Below are 26562 nucleotides of genomic sequence, written 5' to 3' on the forward strand. Positions count from 1 at the left end.
CATGCAATCTTGGGTGAACAGGGAGTACAGCTGGGGACCAAGCATGCACCCCTGAGGGTCCCCCTTGTTGAGGATCAGCGTGGCAGATGTGTTGTTGCCTACCCTTACCACCTGGGATCATCCTTGTAACATCAGGTGAATGTGTTTTGTACCCCAAAAGAAACATTGTAGAATCATCCACATAACTGGACAGTTTTGGTGCTTTGGGAACATATATTTTGTGATGTACCCTGTCATGACGTTGGCCTGTGGGTAACCTTTTAGTGAATGTTAGGAGAACGTTACCTGTGGGTAAGGTTTATGACCCCCCATAAATACCTTTCTCCCTTGCCTATCTCTTGACTCATAGAGAGTCTGGGAACATCAAACAAGTGTAGGGAAAGGAACCATATTTCGGTAATAGAACCAGTTGAAAATATGCGTTGGTACTTAATGAATATGATGTCAGTTCGGTTGTCATCTGAGACATTATGACTGATGACAGGACGACCTAAACTGTATCTGGGAAAGACTACACATTATAGTTAGATTCACATGGAATTGTGCAATTCAAATACAAATAAATAAATATACAATTATTTGTGAAAAGATTAAATGTAATTTTAGCTTCCAAATGAGAGATTGGGTTTTCATATTTTACGATATAAAGCCTTGACGAAAATGTAACCTCCTGTTCTGAGGACGATTGTTCCTCAAATCTTCCTGCTCTTTCACTCAAACCCAACCCCCGTCCTTTGTGTAACCAGCTGTCATATCTGTTCTGTCCGCTAGGGACGTTATCCTTTATGACATCATTTGTAATCAATGTATGATTCATTCTGTGTATATGTAATTCTGTGTGATTAGTTAGATATTTAGTAAATAAATAATTAAATCCAATTTTGTATTGCTGATTCAACTTGTAAGCCAGGGTTCGTGAAGATAACCAAGATTTTACAACTTTCAGATGAGACTGAAATAAGGTGACGATTAATATTGACTGCTATTGATGAAAAATATTTCTAGGTCTTTAAGAGTTTATTTGGAAGATAACAGCTCTATAAATATTATTTCATGGTGCCTCGACTTTCTAGTTAATTACATGATTAGCTCAATCAGGTAATATTAATTACAGAGAAAGGATTTTATAGAACAGCATGTCATATCACTTAATCCGGCATAGCCAAAGACACGACAACCCTCAATGATCCCACCAGACTGTTCCCACAACCTAATGAAACATTCTGGGAACCTTTAACGAACAGGTTAAATGTGTTGTAGGAATGCTCTCGCAACATCAGGCAAATATTAAACATTCATCACCATGAATGGACCGCTTTTGTGTAACGAGAACATCTGCGACAACCTAACAAATGTTCTGGGAACTTTCACAGAGTGTTGTGCACAACATTTTAGTGAATGTTAGGAGAATATTCCAACGATACTTAATTTAAAAATATTTTTTGAAAAATAAAATATTTTGTTATTAAAAGGGATGTTTAGATAAAACCCTAACTAGAACTTAATGGGAATCTTAGCTAATGTTCTGGGAATGTTCCCGGTTTGCTGGGACCCTTCTAGACATTGCCCTTGAAGGCAACCATATATAGTTACTGTATGTTTAAAAGTATAATGTCGATCTCATGGACTGTCAGTCATGCTCCGTCTATGAATTTCAGAACGGTTATATTTCCAGATTGTGGCTTTAGGCCTAAACGTACATCTACAGGCCGTCCATCCTCCACCCGGGTTGTAATCAGCGTATATCCGCTGGGGTCGATTTCATCCTTCTCGTCTGTCAGCCTCCTCTCTATTAGTTTACAGTCCATGTAAACGGAGACGATGCTGCTCTGGACCGCCACACCCAGCTTGTGCCATTGGCGGTCAAACAGGGTGTGCAGGTCTCGGCTCTTAAAGGTGTAGTGGAGGCTGTTCTTCAGAAGGCCCCGGGCTGAGAACTCCACTGCTCGTTTAGCTCCGTCCAACACTACAGACACCTGAAGATAGAGCCGGAGGAGATTGTAGACATTATATTGCCTCATAACAAGTTATAAAGCTTTATACCTGCCGGTGTTGCCTTCCATTCATTACCATTACCATCAGGGTCATGGTAGATACAAGCATCAGTCATGGCATGAAAACGTTGATCAATTAACCAATGGTAAACCAACTGACAGACCGACCTACTGACCACACGGCCAACCGACTTGACTGACCTACCAGCCAACCGACCTACCAGCCAACCAGCCGATGGACCGACTGACCTGCTGGGCGAACTGGCAGAGTGAGTGAGCGATCGACTGATCAGTCAATCAACAAATCAATAAATCAATATAGATCCAAACCCAATTCAATGCTATACACCCAGACATCATGAATATCCTTATAGTGGACATTCAGACCTACCTGGGTACCTCCCGTCTGGTCGAATATCTGCCACAGATACCAGCGGTCTTTCTTCGTGGTTTTCCTCAGCCGGAAGGTGGTGACTAGAGAGTATTCACTGGACAGACCATTGGGGAACACCAATCTGAAAGAAAACATGTACATTGTTCGAGCTGCATATTGTCAAATTGACAAAAAAATATGAAACTGAACAATGGGCCTAACAGTGAAAATGTTGTTTTGGAACTTTCAGTCTTGGTTGGAAGAGCATTAATAGCTAACGTAGAAGATTTTACCCATAAAATTAGCATTTGCTAAATGGACTGTCAAAAATAAACATTGAGAATGAATATGAATAATCATGCTGGATGTCTTATAGCTTTCTATGACTGTGTAGTAAGAAAACCAATCAACTTGAATCACTTGACAACGTTCTTCTATAGCCCCCTAGCGCAAAATGGCCGCTTACATGTAAAGCTAGAATTTTATGCCAAACATGATTCATCCAGCCAGATTACATTTATTTCAGCATCCCTGTCATTCCAAATCGAATAATCATTTATTCAAACTTCAATTAAATTCCTCTTACTTCACATACAGGTCTAGACTAGAAAACACAAGACCATGGCTAACTACAGTGTATAGCTTAGAAAGAAAACATTGTTATAAAGAGAAAAATGCAAAAAGGAAGATGACAAGGCGATAGGTTTGTTAACCCAGACGTTTCAGTTCAACACTGCTGGCAGAACATCTCTAGCACATTGTGAACACTGAATGTAATGGGGATGGTACCACCAACAGACAGTGGGGAGAACAAGTATTTGATACACTGCCGATTTTTCAGGTTTTCCTACTTACAAAGCATGTCGAGGTCTGTAATTTTTATCATAGGTACACTTCAACTGTGAGAAAATAACATTGTATGATATATAAGTAATTCATAAGCATTTTATTGCATGACATAAGTATTTGATACATCAGAAAAGCAGAACTTAATATTTGGTACAGAAACCTTTGTTTGCAATTACAGAGATCATACGTTTCCTGTAGTTCTTGACCAGGTTTGCACACACTGCAGCAGGAATTTTGGCCCACCCCTCCATACAGACCTTCTCCAGATCCTTCAGGTTTCGGGGCTGTCACTGGGCAATACGGACTTTCAGCTCCCTCCAAAGATTTTCTTTTGGGTTCAGGTCTGGAGACTGGCTAGGCCACTCGGGGACCTTGAGATGCTTCTTACGGAGCCACTCCTTAGTTGCCCTGGCTGTGTGTTTCGGGTCGTTGTCATGCTGGAGGACCCAGCCACCACCCATCTTCAATGCTCTTACTGAGGGAAGGAGGTTGTTGGCCAAGATCTCACGATACATGGCCCCATCCATCCTCCCCTCAATACGGTGCAGTCGTCCTGTCCCCTTTGCAGAAAAGCATCCCCAAAGAATGATGTTTCCACCTCCATGCTTCACGGTTGGGATGGTGTTCTTGGGGTTGTACTCATACTTCTTCTTCCTCCAAACACGACAAGTGGAGTTTAGACCAAAAAGCTATATTTTTGTCTCATCAGACCACATTACATTCTTCTATTCCTCCTCTGGATCATCCAGATGGTCATTGGCAAACTTCAGATGGGCCTGGACATGCGCTGGCTTGAGCAGGGGACCTTGCGTGCGCTGCAGGATTTTAATCCATGATGGCATAGTGTGTTACTAATGGTTTTCTTTGAGGCTGTGGTCCCAGCTCTCTTCAGGTCATTGACCAGGTCCTGCCGTGTAGTTCTGGGCTGATCCCTCACCTTCCTCATGATCATTGATGAGGCTTGCATGGAGCCCCAGACCGAGGGTGATTGACCGTCATCTTGAACTTCTTCCATTTTCTAATAATTGCGCCAACAGTTGTTGCCTTCTCACCAAGCTGCTTGCCTATTGTCCTGTAGCCCATCCCAGCCTTGTGCAGGTCTACAATTTTATCCCTGATGTCCTTACACAGCTCTCTGGTCTTGGCCATTGTGGAGAGGTTTGTTTGATTGAGTGTGTGGACAGGTGTCTTTTATACAGGTAACGAGTTCAAACAGGTGCAATTAATACAGGTAATGAGTGGAGAACAGGAGGGGTTCTTAAAGAAAAATGAACAGGTCTGTGAGAGCCGGAATTCTTACTGGTTGGTAGGTGATCAAATACTTATGTCATGCAATAAAATGCTAATTAATTACTTAAAAATCATACAATGTGATTTTCTGGATTTTTGTTTTACATTCCGTCTCTCACAGTTGAAGTGTACCTATGAAAAAAATTACAGACCTCTACATGCTTTGTAAGTAGGAAAACCTGCAAAATCGGCAGTGTATCAAATACTTGTCCTCCCCACTGTAGATGGAACCTCATTCATTATAGAAACACTAACACTATTCCTCTTCAATTTCTTCACTGATACTTCTCTCCTCCTATTTCCTATTTCCATCCTGTTGAACCAACCCTTTAACCCCTCAAACTGAACCTGGGACTCAGATTAAACTATAGTAATGCATTAACAGCTAAAAGTGAAGCACCAGAAACACAATCTTTCAAGTTTAGCAGAAATCGCAATGATGCAATGACAAGGCCATTCAAAGACATGGGGAGAGAAAGAGAGAGAGAAGGAGAGGGCAACAGAGAGAGTGGAATAGAGATGGAGAGAGAGAGAGAGAGAGAGAGAGAGAAGGAGAGGGCAACAGAGAGAGTGGAATAGAGATGGAGAGAGAGAGAGAGAGAGAGAGAAGGAGAGGGCAACAGAGAGAGTGGAATGGAGATGGAGAGAGAGATCAAGGAAGGAAGGGAGAGAGAGAGAGAGAGAGAGAGAGAGAGAGGTGGGAGAGATGGAGAGAGACATTCAGCAAGCGACACAGTGAAAGGGGGGACAGAGAGAGAGAGAGAGAGGTAACTAAAGAGTAAGCGAGAGACTAAGCTCACTTCAGATAGGCCGGAAATGAGTTCTCCTCTTCATAGCTCATGACCTACTCCCTCAGAGACATACCCCTCCTGCCTTGTGTGTCCCTTGAATTCTCACAGAACGTTGACACAGCATACGATTAAAATATATATGCAGCGAGGTTAAAGCCACAGAAAGATCAAATGCTTTCTGAGGGTAGGCGAGAGAAAGAGAGAGACTGGGAAGGTGAATCGTCGCCTTGGGGCAAAAAGAGAACATTTATATTACAATTGAATGGAGAGAGATGAGCAGGACTATTCATAAAACTAGAGGTTTATTCCCTGAGATTCCACCTAAAAGAATGATTTGGAATTCCTGCATAAAACAGCAGAGATCCCATCTGGACACAGACGGCAATTCCACATCTATTCCACGTTGGTGAAAACAATACTGATTCAACTAATGTGTTCCCAGTGGGATAGTTATGTGTACGGAATAAGGAGAGAGATACATTGAAGGAATTAGACTAATTGAACCCAGAGAGGGGACTAAAACATGTACTTTTCATTTCCATCGAACCTTTAATATCACAGGTCTCACTGAGCTGCAATCTGTTATCCAGGGGAGAGCTGTTCTTCACGGTGCAGGGCCTTGCAAAAGTATTCACCCCTCTTGGCATTTTTCCTATTTTGTTGCCTTACAACCTACAATTTAAGTCCATTTTTATCTGAATTCCATGTAATGGACATACACAAAATAGTCCAAATGAGTGAAGTGAAAATGAAAAAAATAACTTGTTTAAAAAAAACAACTGAAAAGTGGTGTGTGCATAAGTATGTATACACCCCCTTTGGTATGAAACCCTTTTGCATCTTCAAAGTGGTAGGTATGTTGTGTAAAACAAATGATACAACCCCCCCCCCCCACAAATATATTTTAATTCCAGGGTGTAAGGCAACAAAATAGGAAAAATGCCAAGGGGGGTGAATACATTCACATGCCACTGTATTTCTATCTAATGTTAGTATGTGTAAATGAGCCTGTTGAGGTCATTTACACACAATATCTACACTGGAACACTTGAACCCTGAGGGTTAGATGTCAAGGGTTATACGTTACTGACACCTCCTCCCACCCTCTACCCCCCCCCCCCCCCTCCTCCACTGCTTACCATCTGTGGCTCAAACACATGCTCCTATCAAGTGGAGTTGGTTTTTGAACAGCGTTTGCTTTCCCCCCCAAACACATTTAAAGTCCTCTCCTTTCTGAATGCCAGTCCAGTTGTGCCTGTCTAGTGATGCCTGTCTTAGTGGTGTCAGTCCAATGGTGCCTGTCCAGTGGTGCCTGTCCAGTTGTGCCTGTCTAGTGGTGCCTGTCCAGTGGTGCCTGTCCAGTGGTGCCTGTCTAGTGGTGCCTGTCCAGTGGTGCCTGTCTAGTGGTGCCTGTACAGTGGTACCTGTCCAGTGGTGCCTGTCCAGTGGTGCCTGTCCAGTGGTGCCTGTCCAGTTGTGCCTGTCCAGTTGTGCCTGTCTAGTGGTGCCTGTCCAGTGGTGCCAGTCCAGTGGTGCCTGTCCAGTGGTGCCTGTCCAGTGGTGCCTGTCCAGTGGTGCCTGTCCAGTTGTGCCTGTCTAGTGGTGCCTGTCCAGTGGTGCCTGTCCAGTGGTGCCTGTCCAGTGGTGCCTGTCTAGTGGTGCCTGTCCAGTGGTGCCTGTCTAGTGGTGCCTGTCCAGTGGTGCCTGTACAGTGGTACCTGTCCAGTGGTGCCTGTCCAGTGGTGCCTGTCCAGTGGTGCCTGTCCAGTTGTGCCTGTCCAGTTGTGCCTGTCTAGTGGTGCCTGTCCAGTGGTGCCAGTCCAGTGGTGCCTGTCCAGTGGTGCCTGTCCAGTGGTGCCTGTCCAGTGGTGCCTGTCCAGTGGTGCCTGTCCAGTTGTGCCTGTCTAGTGGTGCCTGTCCAGTGGTGCCTGTCCAGTGGTGCCTGTCCAGTGGTGCCTGTCCAGTGGTACATGTCCAGTGGTGCCTGTCCAGTGGTGCCTGTCCAGTGGTACCTGTCTAGTGGTGCCTGTCTAGTGGTGCCTGTCCAGTGGTGCCAGTCTAGTGGTGCCTGTCCAGTGGTACCTGTCTATGAATCCTCTAGTTCAAAACTAGGACCCTTTGTTTTAGCCTCTGGTCTAGAAGTGCTTCATTTGATGAATATTTCTCATTCACCCACAGAAAGATTGACCGTCAAAACATTGATTTAAAAATGTTTCCCTCTTACTGCTGGGGGGTTGTGGGTAGAAACAAGGTACCACTTTAGTGACAAAACTTCTGAAAACTATTTTATTTGTCCTCTTCTTTCACTCTTTGACAAAGTGAGTCTGACACAAATCTAATCATGGATTCCGAAATGACTTGCATCGTCAGCTCGTGTTCAAGAAACAAACAAGAAGCACAACCAGATCAAGCTCGGAACGAATATGTTACCTCGTTGATGCATAGACTATGAATATGCAAACAATCAAAGAAAGTGTGAACGCAAGCACTTTCTTTCAAACTCAAAAGTGTGTGTGTGGGTGGAATAGAGAGAGAGAGAACAAAGAATAGAAAGAGAGAATAGAGAGAGCGAGAGAATAACCCCAGTTGGAAACAATGAATTTGCAATTTCACTGATGTGTTCAGTGGTTTCATAAGAGACAGAATATTGAGAGAGATAAAAAGAAAGTTAAAAAGAAAGATAGAAATTGTACTTACATTACAGGGTAGAATACAGTAAAACACTGCGACTTACATTACAGTGTAGAATACAGTAACACACAGAGACTTACATGACAGTGTAGAATACAGTAACACACTGAGACTTACATTACAGGGTAGAATACAGTAACACACTGAGACTTACATTACAGGGTAGAATACAGTAACACCATGAGACTTACATAACAGGGTAGAATACAGTAACACACTGAGACTTACATTACAGGGTAGAATACAGTAACACACAGAGACTTACATGACAGTGTTGAATACAGTAACACACTGAGACTTACATTACAGGGTAGAATACAGTAACACACAGAGACCTACATGACAGTGTAGAATACAGTAACACACAGAGACTTACATGACAGTGTAGAATACAGTAACACACTGAGACTTACATTACAGGGTAGAATACAGTAACACACTGAGACTTACATTACAGGGTAGAATACAGTAACACACAGACTTACATTATAGGATAGATTACAGTAACACACTGAGACTAACATTACAGGGTAGAATACAGCAACACATTGAGACTTACATTATAAGATAGTCTCAGTGTGTTACTATAATCTAACATTACAGGGTAAATTACAGTAACACACTGAGACGTACATTATAGGATAGATTACAGTAACACACTGAGACTTATATTACAGGGTAGAATACAATAACACACAGACTTATATTACAGGGCAGAATACAGTTACACACTATGACTAACATTACAGGGCAGAATACAATAACACACTGAGACTAACATTACAGGGTAGAATACAGTAACACACTGATACTTATATTACAGGGCAGAATACAGTAACACACTGAGACTAACATTACAGGGTAGAATAAAGTAATACACTGAGACTTATATTACAGGGCAGAATACAGTAACACACTGAGACTAACATTACAGGGTAGAATACAGTAACACACTGAGACTTATATTACAGGGCAGATTACAATAACACACTGAGACTAACATTACAGGGTAGAATACAGTAACACACTGAGACTTATATTACAGGGCAGAATACTGTAACACACCGAGACTAACATTACAGGGTAGAATAGAGTAACACACATACTTATATTACAGGGCAGAATACAGTAACACACTGAGACTTACACTACAGGATAGAATACAGTAACACACTGAGACTTATAGTACAGGGCAGAATACAGTAACACACTAAGACTAACATTACAGGGTAGAATACAGTAACACAAATACTTATATTACAGGGCAGAATACAGTAACACACTGAGACTAACATTACAGTGTAGATTACAATAACACACTGAGACTAACATTACAGGGTAGAATACAGTAACACACTAAGACTAACATTACAGGGTAGAATACAGTAACACACATACTTATATTACAGGGCAGAATACAGTAACACAGTGAGACTTACACTACAGGCTAGAGTACAGTAACACACAGATATAGAAAAGGAACACCTCCAAACCCACTCATGAATAGACAACAACACAACCATCCAGCAGCACCATCCATAACTCACTGACATAGCACCAACATACAAAATAGTGTGTGCACCACAGACAGACAGACAGACAGACAGCATCACAGACAGACAGACACCACCACAGACAGATAGCACCACAGACAGACAGACAGACAGACAGACAGACAGACAGACAGACAGACAGACAGACAGCATCACAGACAGACAGACACCACCACAGACAGATAGCACCACAGACAGACAGACAGACAGACGGACAGACAGACAGACAGACAGACAGACAGACAGACAGACAGACAGACAGACAGACAGACAGACAGACAGACAGACAGACAGACAGACAGACAGACAGACAGACAGACAGACAGACAGACAGACAGACAGACAGACAGACAGACAGACAGACAGACAGACAGACAGACAGACAGATAGCACCACAGACAGACAGACAGACAGACAGACAGACAGACAGACAGACAGACAGACAGACAGACAGACAGCATCACAGACAGACGGACAGACAGACAGACAGCAGTGGTACTTGATTTCATTTTGAACTCCAGAACCTGTCATTGAGCTTGGCATACAGACACAATGTAAAATCACACAATCACTCCACTAAGAGAGGAGAGATCCCTCCATCTCTGTGGAACAGTATTAATCACACAATCAGTCCACTAAGAGAGGAGAGATCCTACTCTGGGTAAGAGTATCAGTTTGGCCTGGGAGCTGCCAGATGGACAGAACATTAACCAGGCCCAGAAAGTCGAGCCCCTCTGCCTTTCCTGAGTAAAGAGAGAGATGTTTGGAGGTTTTGGTGGTAGGGGGAAGGAAAGGGGAGAAAGGGGAGGTCCTCTGCACCTCATGCTGTCCCCCCTACCTCCTTCTCAAGTCCCCCTCCACCGGACCTCCCAGCTGACAGGCAACATCACCTGTCAAAGTACTCAGATAATTGGAGATGAATGCGGTGTCTCGCCCTCTCTTTCCCCTCTCACACACACTCCCTTCCCTCTCCCTTCTCTCTTCCCCCTCTTTCTCACCCCCTCTCTATCTCTCGCTCTCTCTCTTGCGCTCTTTTCTTCTCCCGCTTTATCTCTCTCAGCATCGATCTCTGTCTCCCCCTTCCCCTTTATCTGTCTGTCTGTCTGTCTGTCTCTTTCCTCCCCCTCCCCTCCCTCTCTTACTCTCCCCTTCTCTCTCTGTTTCTCTGCCTTCCTTCACTCTGATCTCCTTCCAACAGGTTCAGGCACAGCAGGCCAGCCCAGGCCATAGAGGAGGAAGAGGATATACAGGGACTGGCTGGAGAAACATGTTGCCTCAGTGATTCCTCTCACTGACCAGAGAGGACAGGACAGTGTGTGTGAGTGTGTGTGTTTACAGTTGTGTAATGTACTGTAAAACACAAAGAATATTCTGCGTCTTGGCTTCCCCAGGAGGACGACAGGTCAGGTCGTTCTTTAGCAAAGCCAAAACCATACGGATGGAACAATGGATATTGTGAAAAGCACTGGTCTTCCTAAACCAGCTGGGGAAACCGTCCCACTGCTGTCACTAAACGTGCGGGGTATCGTCCATCCATCTCATAGACATCTCGTTGTTACACACTTTCATTTGATAAGATCCTATATAATGTGAATACTGCTCATCATTCCAGTTCTACTGATGATTCCACATGAGTCTCTGCAGTAAAAACCAAACAGGTTACATTGTAGTCATTTAGCAGACACTCTTAACCAGAGAGACTTACAGTAGTGAGTACATACATGTTCATACTGGTCCCCCGTGGGAATCAAACCCACAACTCTGGTGTTGCAAGCACCACGCTCTACCAACTGAGCCCCATGCTGTTGACCTTAAATCAATATGACTTAGTCCTTCATCTCTAGACAATCTATTAAAATGGCTATTAAAAAACCCTGCACCTTAAACATCACCGGGAGGCCATATATACATAGCAGGGTCGTCCCAAATGGTACTCTATTCCCTATATAGTGCACTACCTTTGACCAGGTCTGTAGGTAATACGGTGCCGTTTGGGACGCACCCTTTCAAGCTATAGCCACCAGCGGTGGCTATCTTTACCCTTGAGTAATTGTCCTCCCTCAAATCAGAATGTATATCAATATTCTGAACAAATTATTTCACACGTCTTGCAGTAGCGTAGTCCATCTCGGTTTGCCCTTGTTAACCAAAGCAAATGGAATTATCTGTGTAGGCTGGATCAGGGTTCACCCCATGTCTCTTTCTCTCTCCCTCCCTCTCTCTCTTTTTCTCTCTCTCCCTCCCTCCCTCTCTTTCAGCTATCTCTCTCTGGTATCTCTCTCTTTCTTTCTGGTCTCTCTCTTTCTTTCTGGTCTCGCTCTATCTCTCTCTGGTCTCTCTTTCTCTCTTTCTGGTCTCCCCCTCTCTGGTCTCTCTCTTTCTGGTTTCTCTCTCTCTCTCTCTCTCTCTCTCTCTCTTGCATATCTTTCTCTCTCTCCCTGATCTCTCTCTCTCCCTCTCTTTCTGGTCTCCCTCTTTCTGGTCTCTCTCTTTCTGGTATCTCTCTCTGGTATCTCTGTCTCTCTCTTTCTGGCCTTTCTCTCTTTCTAGTCTCCCTATCTCTGGTCTCTCTCTCTGGTATATCTCTCTCTCTCTCTCTTTCTGGTCTCTCTCTTTCTGTCTCTCTCTGTTCTCTCTCTCTGGTATCTCTTTCTGGTCTCTCTGGTATCTCTTTCTGTCTCTCTGGTCTCTCTGGTCTCTCTCTCTCTCTGGTATCTCTTTCTGTCTCTCTGGTCTCTCTCTCTCTAGTCTCTCTTTTTCTGGTCTCTCTCTCTCTGGTATCCTTTCTGTCTCTCTCTGGTCTCTCTCTCTGTCTGGTCTCTCTCTTTCTGATCTCTCTCTCTTGATGACACGAGATGTCATCCTGCAGTGAGCCAGCGTGGAACCTCAGTTTATTCCACATATCAGCTGAACAGGAGGCGGCAAACCTACACCCTGAGAAAATATTTGTTTGCTGCAACAGAAATCCGATATCATCCTGGCTTGTTTTCAAATCCGAGGCCAGTCCGGGCGGTCTATGCCATGTGGGGGACTGATTTATGTGAGTGAGTTTGTCCATTTAATAGGTGGATAAACTCTCTAAACAACTCTGTGAATGTTGTTCTCCTTCAGAGTCTATAGAGATCCATTGGAACAAGCTGGACAAACAGAACCGAATCAGGTGGTTCGCTTGAGGTATTATCTCTCATGATAGACTATAAACACCAGCACGTCCATGACCTCCCCTCTGGTTCTCAGATAATACAAACCACCAACATATATTTATCTTTGACTTACAATAGCTCAAGTAAAGCACAATGCATCCATTAGTATAACCACTAGTACGCTTAATATAGTAAAAGTCCATTAGTACATTCATGTAAACCTACTCTCGTGTCTCTATAGTATATCTCCTAAAGCCAGAGCCTGGTTCAATAAAGTGTTCAGTCACACAGCCTCTACTCTGACTGGCAATTCCAATTATCTCAAGTAAAGAACACTATGCGGCCATTAGCTTGATCATTAGTACACAACCTACAGATGTTAGATCTTAACTTGATCACCCTGTTGCAGGAGAACTAGAACGTGTAGTGCATTTGATATTTTAAAAGGATTCTGAAGTTTGAAATTTCCACTTTGAAATTTCAGACTTGATTCTTTATCACAAAAATGTATCAACCCCTAAAAAAACATCCATTCATTATAATCCACAATATAATGATTCAGATGTTCCTGTTGCTGCAGGATTCTTCTCCTGCTGTAGCAAACTGGCTCAAATTAAGATCCTACACCTGTGCTGTACTGTATGCTGTTAAGCCAGAGCTTAATGGAAACCGCTCCAACAGAGCACAGCCACATGGCCTGAGGGATCAGGACTTCAGTCAATTCCAAAACAAAGCAACATGATCACACACTGACTGACAGACTCGTACAGTAACTAGTGCCCAAATAGACCTGGCCAGACTACCCTCTAGTCACACCCAAGATGTCCCTGACCCAGCAGGCCCAGCTCAACTCACTCTGTGAGTTGATGTCTCCCTCCTCTAGCTATCAGTGAGCAGTTAGTTTCAATGAAAGGAGAGGGAACAGAGGAAACACACAGACTTGACGCTCAGCGACTAGAGAGATAACGCCCATTTCATGGATACTAGCAAGCTTTGGCGAACAACAAAACTGCTGTCATGCATACTGTTTGAAGGATACAACCGTGAGGGGAGATCTGAATGACTCGATCTGTGATTATCTCAACAAGTGTGAGGCCAGAGTAATGAAACTACCCTCCAGTCACACCCAAGTGTCCCCCTGGGCCAGCCTGGCACTACTCACTCGGTTGGCTTGATGAGGGGGCTGCTCCCCAGCCGGAATGATGGCCGCTCCTCTGTCACTGCCCCCTTTCTCAGGAGAAACTTTTCTGTCAGATCAAAACCTGAAAGAAAAGAGACAACAGGACGAGAAGGGCTGGTTTAAACTTAGGAAGTCTGCTTCACTGACATAGATTCAGCCTCGTCCTGACCTGGAATAAAAACACTTTCTATGGAGATGATCTGTGCTCTGCAAACTGGCACTAGGTGTTACAAGGTGTTGTTTTAAACTCCAGTGATCCAACAATATGGATTGAGTCTGGACTTTCTAGATTTACATCAAACTCCTGTCCAGTTTGATTCATTCCTATGGTACAATATAGTTAATGTATGCATCATTACTTCAAAGACAATAGATTTGACCATCAGTGCTCCCTCAAACAAATTGGCTGCACGTCTGTTAGCGCAGGCTCAATTACAGAGTACTTCTGTTCTGTGTTACATAACCCGTGAACATATTCATGTTTTTCACGACACGTCTGAGACATGGACGTTATTACCCCCCTGGATCAGAGCCAAACAGATTGAGTGTGTCCTAAATGGCACCATATTCTCAATATAGTGCACTACTTTTGACCAGAGCCCTATGAGCCCTATGAGCCCTGTTCAAAATTAGTGCACTATATTGGGAATAGGGTGCCATTTGGTATGCAACCATTGAGAGAGAGATGGATTTATTTCAGTTGAGGAACTTGTACACCATAACACTGTAATTCTTACCGGTGAATTCTGGCTGTGGACCATTTAAACTGTAGGAAAACAGGTCCTTGTCTACTTTCAATGGAGGACATCTAGAGTTGTCTAGAAAACAGGGATAACATCATCAGCCATACAAGGTTCATATTCATGGAAGTAAAAATGAAGATGCAGACAGCAAACAAGTGCAGAATACCTTCTAAACACTTCAGTCATCAAAGACTATAACTTTGAGATCTGGTGTCCGACAGCGAGATTGAGGATTTGGCACATAACCATTGGTTGATGTGCACAGCAGGACTGCAATATAGTAGTTAGCCTGTGACGTGACCAGTGTCTTTCCATGTGGAGGGGCACTTCAGTCACTCACCACATCAGTGGTTGTTAGTCATCACTATCCACCCATTCATTAAGATTTACTCCACGTCCCCAATGGTACCCTATTCCTTATATAGTGCACTACTTTTGACCAGTGGCCTATGGGGAACAGGGTGCCATTTGGGCCGCAGCCTCACACAGCCCAGACAGGGATGTAGAAGTGTTGTTAATTAGAGGTGGTGAAAGAGACCTAACTATAACTGGGCTCAACTTTGACCCTTTTTCTATTGAGCCATGTTTCCTCTTGGAGACTGGGGCACGGCTACGGGGTCGTGGAGCAAAACGTTTCACAACGTCGTGCAATGGAAAACACGAACGGGTGTTTCTTATTAGACAAGTTCAAATAATACCACTTCCCAGTTTGTCTTTTTGGGATGGTTTTCTTCAATTTCGTGCCAACTGAACATGACCCAGACCGTATACTGTAGCTAAAACTGCAAACAAATGACTTGCCATGTTCCTGTCTGCAAAATCTGAACATGATCATCTACTGTGACAACACCAATGTTAGCCCAACGTTATTGGAAGGGCATGCTAGTACCACTCAAAAGTCAACTCAAACGGGTAACAATAACCTGTAATGTAGTTATATTTTAGCTATATGTATTTCAAGGGATGTAAACAATAGCATACTGCCTGTTTCAGACAATATCTTGAGCACAGCCACATAGCCTAGCCTAGTGCGTGCTATGAAATATAAATTCCAAAACTGTGTGTACCACATAGCTCCCAAAATGTCTTCCCACTGTAAACTAAGCCTAAGGAGAGTGTCTGTGAGATCAAAGTCATCTTGGTGTTGGTGACAGTGTCCTTACATGCCACAGGAGGTTGGTGGCTCATTGGTAGCCTAGCGGTTAGAGCGTTGGGCCAGTAACTGAAAGTCACTAGTTCACATACCCATGCCGACAAGGGGAAAAATATGCCGATGTGCCCTTGAGCAAGGCACTGATCCCTAATTTGCTCCAAGGGCGTCGTATTACTATGACAGACCCTGTAAAACAACACATTTCACCGGACCTATCTGGTGTATGTGACAATAAAACATGTTTATTTGTTATGGAATGGTATCTAACTCATCAATCACAGGGTTTCCATGTGTTTGATTTCACTCCATTCCAGCCATTATTATGGTCTGTCCTCCCCCCAGCAGCCTCCTGTGTTAGATACATACCTATTCTTTCGTTCAATGCCATTCCAACAGTGCAGGGAATGATATGTACGATCCAGAGGAAAGCTGTCCATTTTAACAAGCAACTCATGTCTTCTCTGATGCAAGAGAAAAAACTTCTTCAAAACCTAAAATAAAACACAAGTTAGTTATTCAAATAGTACGCCTACATCTTACAGTAACATATGAATGAATTCCATACATTTGTTTTGAAATGAATTAAATTAATCAAATATGTGAAGTATTAGTAATCTATTACACAGAAAACTGTCAAATGAGATGCGCCTTGTCTACCCCATAACGAAAAGTGTGTACTGTAAATGTAATGTGTGTCGTATCACAGTTGAAAATAACCAATGCTCCGCTGCAGACCTCAACTGAAGGCGTGAGAGCAAGGTGCGACAGGTCCACTGCAAGAGTTGCTGCGTTATTATGGCGCAATCATATCACCAGGAAAATAGGCTAAACAGAAGAGTCACACTTTGTAGGCTATACCAAACTGAAACAAATAGAATGGGGTCGGCTATGTAGAACTAGTCTAAATTATGAATTTGAACCTGAACATAACTGTCCCGGGTCAGTATGACACAGATCACGTTCATAGTGAGATGAGATCACGCGCATGATGCCAACTGACAAAATACAACTTCGATGGAGAGATGCCAAATTCCTCAAACGTGCCAATCTCACAATTCAAACCAGTCATAATGTCTGTCGGACATTGAAAAGCGCCACAGCTATAACTCAGATTGTTTGGAACTAGCGGACGAGACATTCCATGATAGTCTATTCCATTTATGCGGTATTCATATTTTCACATTTTCAAGGCTCCTCAATCATTAAATATACTTACCCAATTACGCGTAATTATGCATTCCGTTCACTGCAGCCTAATACGGTTATTGCGAGCATATGGAAAAACTGCATGCTACACAAGTGTTACACACAGTATAGCCTATTTACACGAACGTAACGGAATGTTCATAAATCATTTCGAGTGACTGAAGCCGTCCCGTAAAGCCAGACAAGTTCCAGAACATGAACTAAAGCTGTGCGCAAAACCACTAAAGTGCCAAACTACGACAAGGCTAGACACACTAACCAAGGACCCCTACTTATAAGTTCGTATCAATACATGGCATTACAGAGGATGATTTCAAGCAGCCATTATTATTCAACCTGTAAATCATGAATATCAAACCAAACCGGTCTACTTACAATTGGTGAGAAAGTTTACTCCAGCATAAAAACGCATTAATCCATGAACGTTTATGAACGCATGTTTGGAAAAATAGTCGGTTGCTATTCCAAAGTAGACTTGTAAAGACATAAAAGTGAGAATGGGATCTCTTACTAGATCCTCGTGTCCTTATTAGTCGCACCGACTGACTGACCCTCCCACTCTCTCATTAGGCTACTGGAATGCATGGAGGACCCCAAGTCCGCCACCGGTGGAGGCATTACAATGGAAACGCTCCACAATTTGGATGAGAAAATAATATTTATGAATGAGAAAATAATTTATTTAGTTACGAGATTATTGTTGTTTGACTGAGAACATCACATACAGTAGCACATCATTACTGTGAAAATAAACTGGTGCTCAAATTATGTAATGAGTAATTCAATTATTTTCATTATTTTTTCTGTTTTCTTCCATCCACACTGTGTTAAATTAGAATTTGGAGCCAAACATTTCCTCTGCCAACAATAATGTTCATAATGTATTGATTAAATATTGATTTATTGATCGAGAACATGAACTGGTGATGAAATACAGTACTCTGCTAGCTATAACCTCCAACTCAATGTTGCCTGATAGTCAATATTATGGGTTTTCTTGGTGAGTTTGATCACCACCTTGAATTGTACCTAGGCTTTGCTAGATAGTTCCATAGGAGTTGGGGTCTATTTTAGTCTCAGACTCAAATGCCACAACAGAATGTTTTGCAATCTCCTTGAGGATGGTGCTGAAGGGCTCATGTAGAGTTTTACACCAAGTTAGAATGAACCCTATGGTGCTGAAGGGCTCATGTAGAGTTTTACACCAAGTTAGAATGAACTCTATGGTGCTGAAGGGCTCATGTAAAGTTTTACACCAAGTTAGAATGAACCCTATGGTGCTGAAGGGCTCATGTAAAGTTTTACACCAAGTTAGAATGAACTCTATGGTGCTGAAGGGCTCATGTAAAGTTTTACACCAAGTTAGAATGAACTCTATGGTGTTGAAGGGCTCATGTAAAGTTTTACACCAAGTTAGAATGAACTCTATGGTGCTGAAGGGCTCATGTAGAGTTTTACACCAAGTTAGAATGAACTCTATGGTGCTGAAGGGCTCATGTAATGTTTTACACCAAGTTAGAATGAACTCTATGGTGCTGAAGGGCTCATGTAGAGTTTTACACCAAGTTAGAATGAACCCTATGGTGCTGAAGGGCTCATGTAAAGTTTTACACCAAGTTAGAATGAACCCTATGGTGCTGAAGGGCTCATGTAAAGTTTTACACCAAGTTAGAATGAACTCTATGGTGCTGAAGGGCTCATGTAGAGTTTTACACCAAGTTAGAATGAACCCTATGGTGCTGAAGGGCTCATGTAAAGTTTTACACCAAGTTAGAATGAACTCTATGGTGCTGAAGGGCTCATGTAATGTTTTACACCAAGTTAGAATGAACTCTATGGTGCTGAAGGGCTCATGTAGAGTTTTACACCAAGTTAGAATGAACCCTATGGTGCTGAAGGGCTCATGTAGAGTTTTACACCAAGTTAGAATGAACTCTATGGTGCTTGAAATGTTTATCCAAAATCTTTTCACAAGGAACATAAATAATAGTTATTTAAGATATATCTTTAATATATACTGAACAAAAATATAAACGCAACATACAACAATACCAACGATTTTACTGAGTCACAGTTCATATAAGGAAATCATTCAATTGAAAAAATGTATTAGAGCCTAATCTATGGATTTCACATAACTGGGCAGAGGCGCAGTCATGGGTGGGCCTGGGAGGGCACAGGCCCACCCACTGGGGAGCCAGGTTCACCCACTGGGGAGCCAGGTTCACCAACTGAGGAGCCAGGTTCACCCACTGGGGAGCCAGGCCCAGCCAATCAGAATGAGTTTTTCCCCACAAAAAGCCTTTATTACAGACAGAAATACTCCTCAGTTTCATTCTCTAAAACGACGTTGGAGGCGGCCCATGGTAGAGAAATTAGCATTCACTTATCTGGCAACAGCTCTGGTGGACATTCCTGAAGTCAGCACGCCAATTGCACACTCCCTCAAAACTTGAGATGTCTGTGGTGTAACAGTATATTTTTAAACCGTCCCCTCGCCCATACCCGGGCGCGAACCAGGAACCTTCTGCACACATCAACAGTCACCCTCGAAGCATCGTTACCCATCGCCCCACAAAAGCCGCGGCCCTTGCAGAGCAAGGGGAACTACTACTTCAAGGTAGTAAGCTAGCCGTTTCACATCCGTTACACTCACCCCCCTTTTGACCTTCCTCCTTTTTTCCGCAGCAACCAGTAATCCGGGTCAACAGCATCAATGTAACAGTACAAATTTAGACCGTCCCTCGCCCATACCCGGGCGCGAACCAGGGACCTTCTGCACACATCAACAACTGACGCCTACGAAGCGTCGTTACCCATCGCTCCACAAAAGCCGCGGCCCTTGCAGAGCAAGGGGAACTACTACTTCAAGGTCTCAGAGCAAGTGACGTCACTGATTGAAACGCTATTTAGCGCCCACGCTAACTAAGCTAGCCGTTTCACATCTGTTACAGTGGCATTGTGTAGTGTGACAAAAGTTTATATTTTAGAGTAGCCTTTTGTCTCCAGCACAAGGTGCACCTGTGTAATGATTATGCTGTTTAATCTGCTTCTTGATATGCCACACATGTCAGTTGGATAGATTATCTTGGAAAAAGAGAAATGCTCACTAGCCAGAATGTAAACAAATGTGTGCACAAAATTTGAGCGAAATAAGCTTTTTTTTTGCGTATGGAACATTTCTGGGATCTTTTATTTCAGCTCATGAAACATGTGAACAACACTTCACATGTTGTGTTTATATTTTTGTTCAGTGTAGTTTGAAAATAATAAGTAGGCCTATCTTTATTCTGAGATATTGTCAGCCTAATAGAACCAAAGCCCAAGGTGAAGTGGAGTTGAAGTGGAGGGCCAGCAGCATCACAGCCTAATAGAACCAAAGCCCAAGGTGAAGTGGAGTTGAAGTGGAGGGCCAGCAGCATCACAGTGATAATGGACATCTAGCCTTGTTTGTAACTTCATGGTTTATTCACAACTGATCTAAGAATGAAGAAAAGCCTGTGATACCTTTTCATCTGCAGGCACACCATTGACCCCATACAACTTCAACACATTCTGTAAAAGACATAACGAGTGAGTACAGAGATTATGCTAATTGCATGATAAATATATAATGGAAAGACTACATGGAATACCTGAAAACTACATTGTTAAATCTAAACTGGTATTTTATTCCTTCTCTCCAGTCTCCACCGTAGCTATTGGTAAAGAAGATATTAAATATTCAAAGAGATATTCATATACACTATATATACAAAAGTATGTGGACACGCCATCAAATTAGTGGATTTGGCTATTTCAGCCACACCCGTTGCTGACAGATGTATTAAATGGAGAACATAGCCATGCAATCTCCATAGACAAACATTGGCAGCAGAATGGCCTTACTGAAGAGCTCAGTGACTTTCAACGTGGCACTGTCATAGGATGCCACTTTTCCAAAAAGTCAGTTCTTAAAATTTGCCCCAGTTAACTCTAAGTGCTGTTATTGTGAAGTGGAAACATCTAGGAGCAATAACGGCTCAGCCGCGAAGTGGTAGGCCACACAAGCTCACGGAACAGGACCGCCAAGTGCTGAAATTCGTAATGCATAGAAATCGTCCATTCTCGGTTGCAACACTCATGAAATGGGTTTCCATGGCTCTTCACCATCTGGCAAATCTGGGTTTGGCAGATGCCAGGAGAACGCTACCTGCCCAATGCATAGTGCCAACTGTGAGGTTTGGTGGAGGAGGAATAATGGTCTGGGGCTGTTTTTCATGGTTCGGGCTAGGCCCCTTAGTTCCAGTGAAGTGAAATCTTAACGGTACAGCATACAATGACATTCTAGACAATTCTGTGTTTCTAACTTTGTGGCAACAGTTTGGTAAAGTCCCTTTCCTGTTTCAACATGACAATGCCCCTGTGCAGAAAGCGAGGTCCATACAGAAATGGTTTATTGAGATCGGTGTGGAAGAACTTGACTGGCCTGCACAGAGCCCTGACCTCAACCCTATCGAACACATTTGAGATGAATTGGAATGCCGACTGCGAGCCAGGCCTAATCACCCAACATCAGTGCCTGACCTCACTAATGCTCTTGTGGCTGAATGGAAGCAAGTCCCCGCAGCAATGTTCCAACATCTAGTGGAAAGTCTTCCCAGAGAGTGGAGGCTGTAATAGCAGTAAAGGGGGGGGGGGGGGGGGGGGGGGGAGGCCAACTCCATATTAATGCCCGTGATGTTGGAATGAGATGTTCGACAAGCAGGTGTCCACATACTTTTGGTCATGTTGTAGGTACGTTTAAACAGTAATACATGGTCAGAGTAAAAATAGTTTCACGAACTTCGGCAACAGATAAAGAACTCCACCTCCACACAAATAAGTCATGCCATTGAAGTAAACACTAGTTACCTCCCTTACCTTCCTTGGTACCTCCCTTCATACCAGCAGCCATTTATGAGGTATTTTATGGTGTTCTACTCTGTACTATTCGGTTCTATTACATTCTATTGTGTTCTATTCTGCACCTGTACATAGCCAATCTGTAAACAGACCATTCAACTACCTCATCCCCATACTGTATTTATTTATCTTGCTCCTTTGCACCCCAGTATCTCTACTTTCACATTAATCTTCTGCACATCTACCATTCCAGTGTTTAATTGCTATATTGTAATTACTTCACCACCATTGCCTATTTATTTCCTTAACTCCCTTATCCTACGTCATTTCTACTCACTGCATATATACTTTTAGTTTTCCTTTTTTTCTACTGTAATATTGACTGTATGTTTGTTTATTCCATGTGTAACTCTGTGTTGTTGTATGTGTCGAACTGCTATGCTTTGTCTTGGCCAGGTTGCAGTTGCAAATGAGAACTTGTTCTCAACTAGCCTACCTGGTTAAATAAAGGTGAAATAAATAAATAAATACAAATTATGTTCTACTCTGTTCTGTTCTATGCTATTCTGTTCAAGCTGATTTGTTAATTCCTTACTTTCAGTAAGAAGTTTCTGTGTGTGTGTGTGTGTGTTGGGTTATTGCTGCTTCATGTGGAATTAGACAAACACTAATCCATTTTATCTGTGGACTCTGATGCCTGACATGTCTTTAAAACAATCAGTAGGTGTGGATCTGGGACAGGACATCATCCAATCAGTAGTCAGGGATCTGGGACATCATCCAATCAGTAGGCATGGATATGGGACATCATCCAATCAGTAGGCATGGATCTGGGACAGGACATCATCCAATCAGTCGGCATGGATCTGGGACATCATCCAATCAGTAGGCATGGATCTGGGACATCATCCAATCAGTAGGAATGGATCTGGGACATCATCCAATCAGTAGGCATGGATCTGGGACATCATCCAATCAGTAGGCATGGATCTGGGACATCTTCCAATCAGTAGGCATGGATCTCGGACATCATCCAATCAGTAGGCATGGATCTGGGACATCATCCAATCAGTAGGCATGGATCTGGGACATCATCCAATCAGTAGGCATGGATATGGGACATCATCCAATCAGTAGGCATGGACATGGGACATTATCCAATCAGTCGGCATGGATCTGGGACATCATCCAATCAGTAGGCATGGATCTGGGACATCATCCAATCAGTAGGCATGGATATGGGACATCGTCCAATCAGTAAGCATGGATCTGGGACATGTGTATGATTAGCTTTATACTTCAAAGAGGCCTGAAAATAGGTGTTTTCTAAGCAAACACATTAGCATGGCTGCATTGTGTGGTGGTCCACCTGCCTTTATGCATTGCTGTACCGTACACTGTGCCTATATGAGCTCTCATTGTGCCTTTCACGTTATTATTGCCTTGAGGCTGATGTTCAACACCTGCCTCTTAACTGGACATGAAATGCATAGGAACATCTTTATCTATGGATGATGTATTAAATCTGCTTGTATACCCAGTAAAATGTTTAGTCACTCACATGGAAGCTCAACCCGTATTGCCCTGGGCCCTGCATGTGACAAAGCAAATGGTTTTAGTGATAAAATGATTTGGTAAAAAGCATACTTTGTCTCAGAAATGCAAATGCAGACATGAGTTCTGTTGAGGTCACCGCTGCCTGCCATGGTGCATAGAGAAACAGGTAATGGCCTGACCTCAAATCCTAAACAAGATCAATTCATTTTACTGTTGGGGGAGAGTGCCCATACAGACATGTATTGAATAAAAGCTCAATACATAGAAACAAAGACAAAGTAAAGAAGAAACCCGATGCCAGAAATGTTTTGTTAGCTGAGAGTCCACTGGCTGTGTCTGTTGTCTGTTTCGATGCAGCCAACTTCAAATGAAGAATACCGTCAGTGTGCTTAATCAATGCAGTAGAACACGACATTAAACTCAATGTGTGTGTGTGTGACAGGTTTCTGCAGTACAGTGGTTAATCAATTCCTTATTCCTGAACCTAACCTCTCATTTGGAACAATGGTCCTTACTTGAGGAGAATCCTGATAGGTTGATGTTCGTCCTCCAGGAGTCACAATGAACAACCAGGGTTGACATTGTCCTGTCAGGGCTGAGGGACGTCCTAAAATGTACACAGGAAGGGATATTTAGAACTTTATGATACCTCTATTTTGGATTTAGCGCCCTCCATCATTCCTTCAATCCTTCAATCCTTCAATTGTGAACAGTTCCCCCTGCTGATGAAAAACATCCCCACAGCATGATGCTGCCACCACCATGCTTCACATTGGGGATTGTGTTCTCGGGATGACGAGAGGTGTTGGGTTTGTACCAGACATAGGTTTTCCTTGATGGCCTAAAAGCTTAGTTTTAGTCTCATCTGACCAGAGGACCTTCTTCCATATGTTTGGGGAGTCGACCACATGCCTTTTGGTGAACACCAAATGTGTTTGCAAATGTTTTTCTTTAAGCAATGGTGTTTTAATGGCCATTCTTCCATAAAGCCCAGCTCTGTGGAGTGTACGGCTTAAAGTGGTCCTATGGACAGATACTCCAATCTCCGCTGTGGAGCTTTGCAGCTCCTTCAGGGTCTTTGGTCTCTTTGTTGCCTCTCTGGTTAATGCCCTCCTTGCCTGGTCCATGAGTTTTGGTGGGTGGCCCTCTCTTGGCAGGTTTGTTGTAGGCCATATTCTTTCAATTTTTTAATAATGGATTTAACGGTGCTCCGTGGGATGTTAAAAGTTTCTGATATTTTTTTTTTAACCCAACCCTGATCTGTACTTCTCCACAACTTTGTCCCTGACCTGTTTGGCACGCTCCTTGGTCTTCATGGTGTCACTTGCTTGGTGGTGCCTCTTACTTAGTGGTGTTGCAGACTCAGAACAGGTGTATATATACTGAGATCATGTGACAGATCATGTGCCACTTAGATTGCACACAGGTGGACTTTATTTATCTAATTATGTGACTTCTGAAGGTAATTGGTTGCACCAGATCTTATTTAATTGGTTGCACCAGATCCTAGCATAGGGGGTGAATACATATGCACACACCACTTTTCCATTTGTAATATTTTAGAATTTTTTTAAACAAGTCATTTTTTTTCATTTCACTTCACCAATTTGGACTATTTTGTGTATGTCCATTGCATGAAATCCAAATAAAAATCAATTTAAATTACAGGTTGTAATGCAACAAAATAGGAAAAACGCCAAGCGGGGTGAATACTTTTGCAAGGCACTGTAATGGGTAAATCACCAACGTTTCGGCGTCACTGTGCCTTCTTCAGGGTGACAATTTACATCTAACACAGAAAATGTGGGAAAATGTCTGTCTGTCACTTACAGCTTTGAATCAAATCAGTGCTCTAACGTTGTAACCTCATCTAGCATTTGACCCCTAGTGTAGCTAGCAACCGACACTCATTTAGTTTAATGTGTCAGAAGTCATTATCAGATCGTGTATCTCTCCATCATGATCATTTTCCCACGTAGCATTGGGGGTGGCTGATCTCTATAGAAACTGTTGGAACGATGTTCAAGATGGCTTTCAGTTAGGTAAGATGATACAAAGAGCAAAGCACTGCGTGACTGACATTAAAAACAAAATGTGTCTGTGCTGCTCATCTGTCTTCCCAACTAATGGTACGTAAGCCTTGTCTGAGCCGGAATGGACCGCAGGGCAGGAGCCTGTCTCCTGTTTCTGTAGCATTAGGCAGCTTGGACAAGACACTAATAATAACACAGGTGAAAAACCCTGTCAATAAACCGATACGACTGCTAAAAGATTGGAAGTCATTTAGGCAGAGCGTGTTGTGAATCACTGATTGTATGACTCACTCTTAACTCTCATTGAACCTGATTCTGAATTAAAAGGTCTCCAAAAGGGTTCATATTTAATTTGACAGTTAGCAGTTACATTCACCTCAATGAACTGTACATGTTTTGTCTGGGTTAGAAATCCTATGACAATAAACAACCTCTTATTTTCCTGGAACTTTCCAGCTGGGATGCAGCTATGCAGCAGAGTCCAACTTCAACAAGCTCATCAAATATGAAATGTAGGAAGAAAAGTGGGCTGTGCATTATTCAAGAGGGCCACCACATGCCGTCTCCAATTTCACTTGTCCTCTCCATTTTCACTGCTTGTTTACCAATTCCATTCAGGTCTATACTCTTAGAAAAGAGGGTTCCATAGGAGAACCCTTTATGGTTTCAGGTAGAACCCTTTTTGGTTCCAGGTAGAACTGTTTTGGGTCCCATGTAGAACGGTTGTGGTTCTACCTGGAATGGTTCTACCTGGAACCAAAAATGATTCTTCAAAGGTCTCTCCTATGGGGAGAAACGAATGACCATTTTAGTTTCTAGATAGCCGACACTCTCAGGAAGAAAGGTGCTGAAACATACACGGTATAGTAAAGTCAAATGTAATTGGATAATTGTATTTCTTTTCAGTAAAATAAATAAACAGGTACCACAGCTGTTCTGTAACCCAGCAGTGAAGGGCTCCGTCTCAATCATCTCTCCTTCCTCACAAGTGTGCACATGTTCACTACTTCCCAACAAATCTAAAAGCATTGGATATGGGTGAGCATGAGTTTCCACCATATTTCATATACCACCAGTCATTTCCTTTCAAGCCAGCGAAGGGTAGATAACAAGTGCAGCTTT

General features: G+C 42.9%; 1 protein-coding gene across 8 annotated transcripts in view; it reads right to left on the minus strand.

Moving 5' to 3' along the window:
• LOC110515674 (uncharacterized) overlaps positions 1–17551 on the minus strand; it is a 252866-nt gene extending 235315 nt beyond the window's left edge. For all 8 annotated transcript variants that reach the window (XM_090217615.1, XM_090217612.1, XM_090217614.1 and 5 more), the window contains exons 1-6: positions 17342–17551; positions 16127–16251; positions 14602–14682; positions 13847–13946; positions 2386–2509; positions 1701–1976 (exon numbers count right to left, since the gene is read on the minus strand). In XM_090217615.1, the coding sequence (XP_090073741.1) occupies positions 1701–1976; positions 2386–2509; positions 13847–13946; positions 14602–14682; positions 16127–16214 (669 nt within the window). In that variant the 5' untranslated portion in view covers positions 16215–16251; positions 17342–17551. The remainder of the gene's footprint in view (positions 1–1700; positions 1977–2385; positions 2510–13846; positions 13947–14601; positions 14683–16126; positions 16252–17341) is intronic.
• Between the last annotated feature and the right edge of the window lie 9011 nt (positions 17552–26562).

The sequence above is a fragment of the Oncorhynchus mykiss genome, chromosome 23 (assembly GCF_057628025.1).
Source record: "Oncorhynchus mykiss isolate SJ-2025 chromosome 23, ASM5762802v1, whole genome shotgun sequence".
Classification (NCBI taxonomy): Eukaryota; Metazoa; Chordata; class Actinopteri; order Salmoniformes; family Salmonidae; genus Oncorhynchus; species Oncorhynchus mykiss.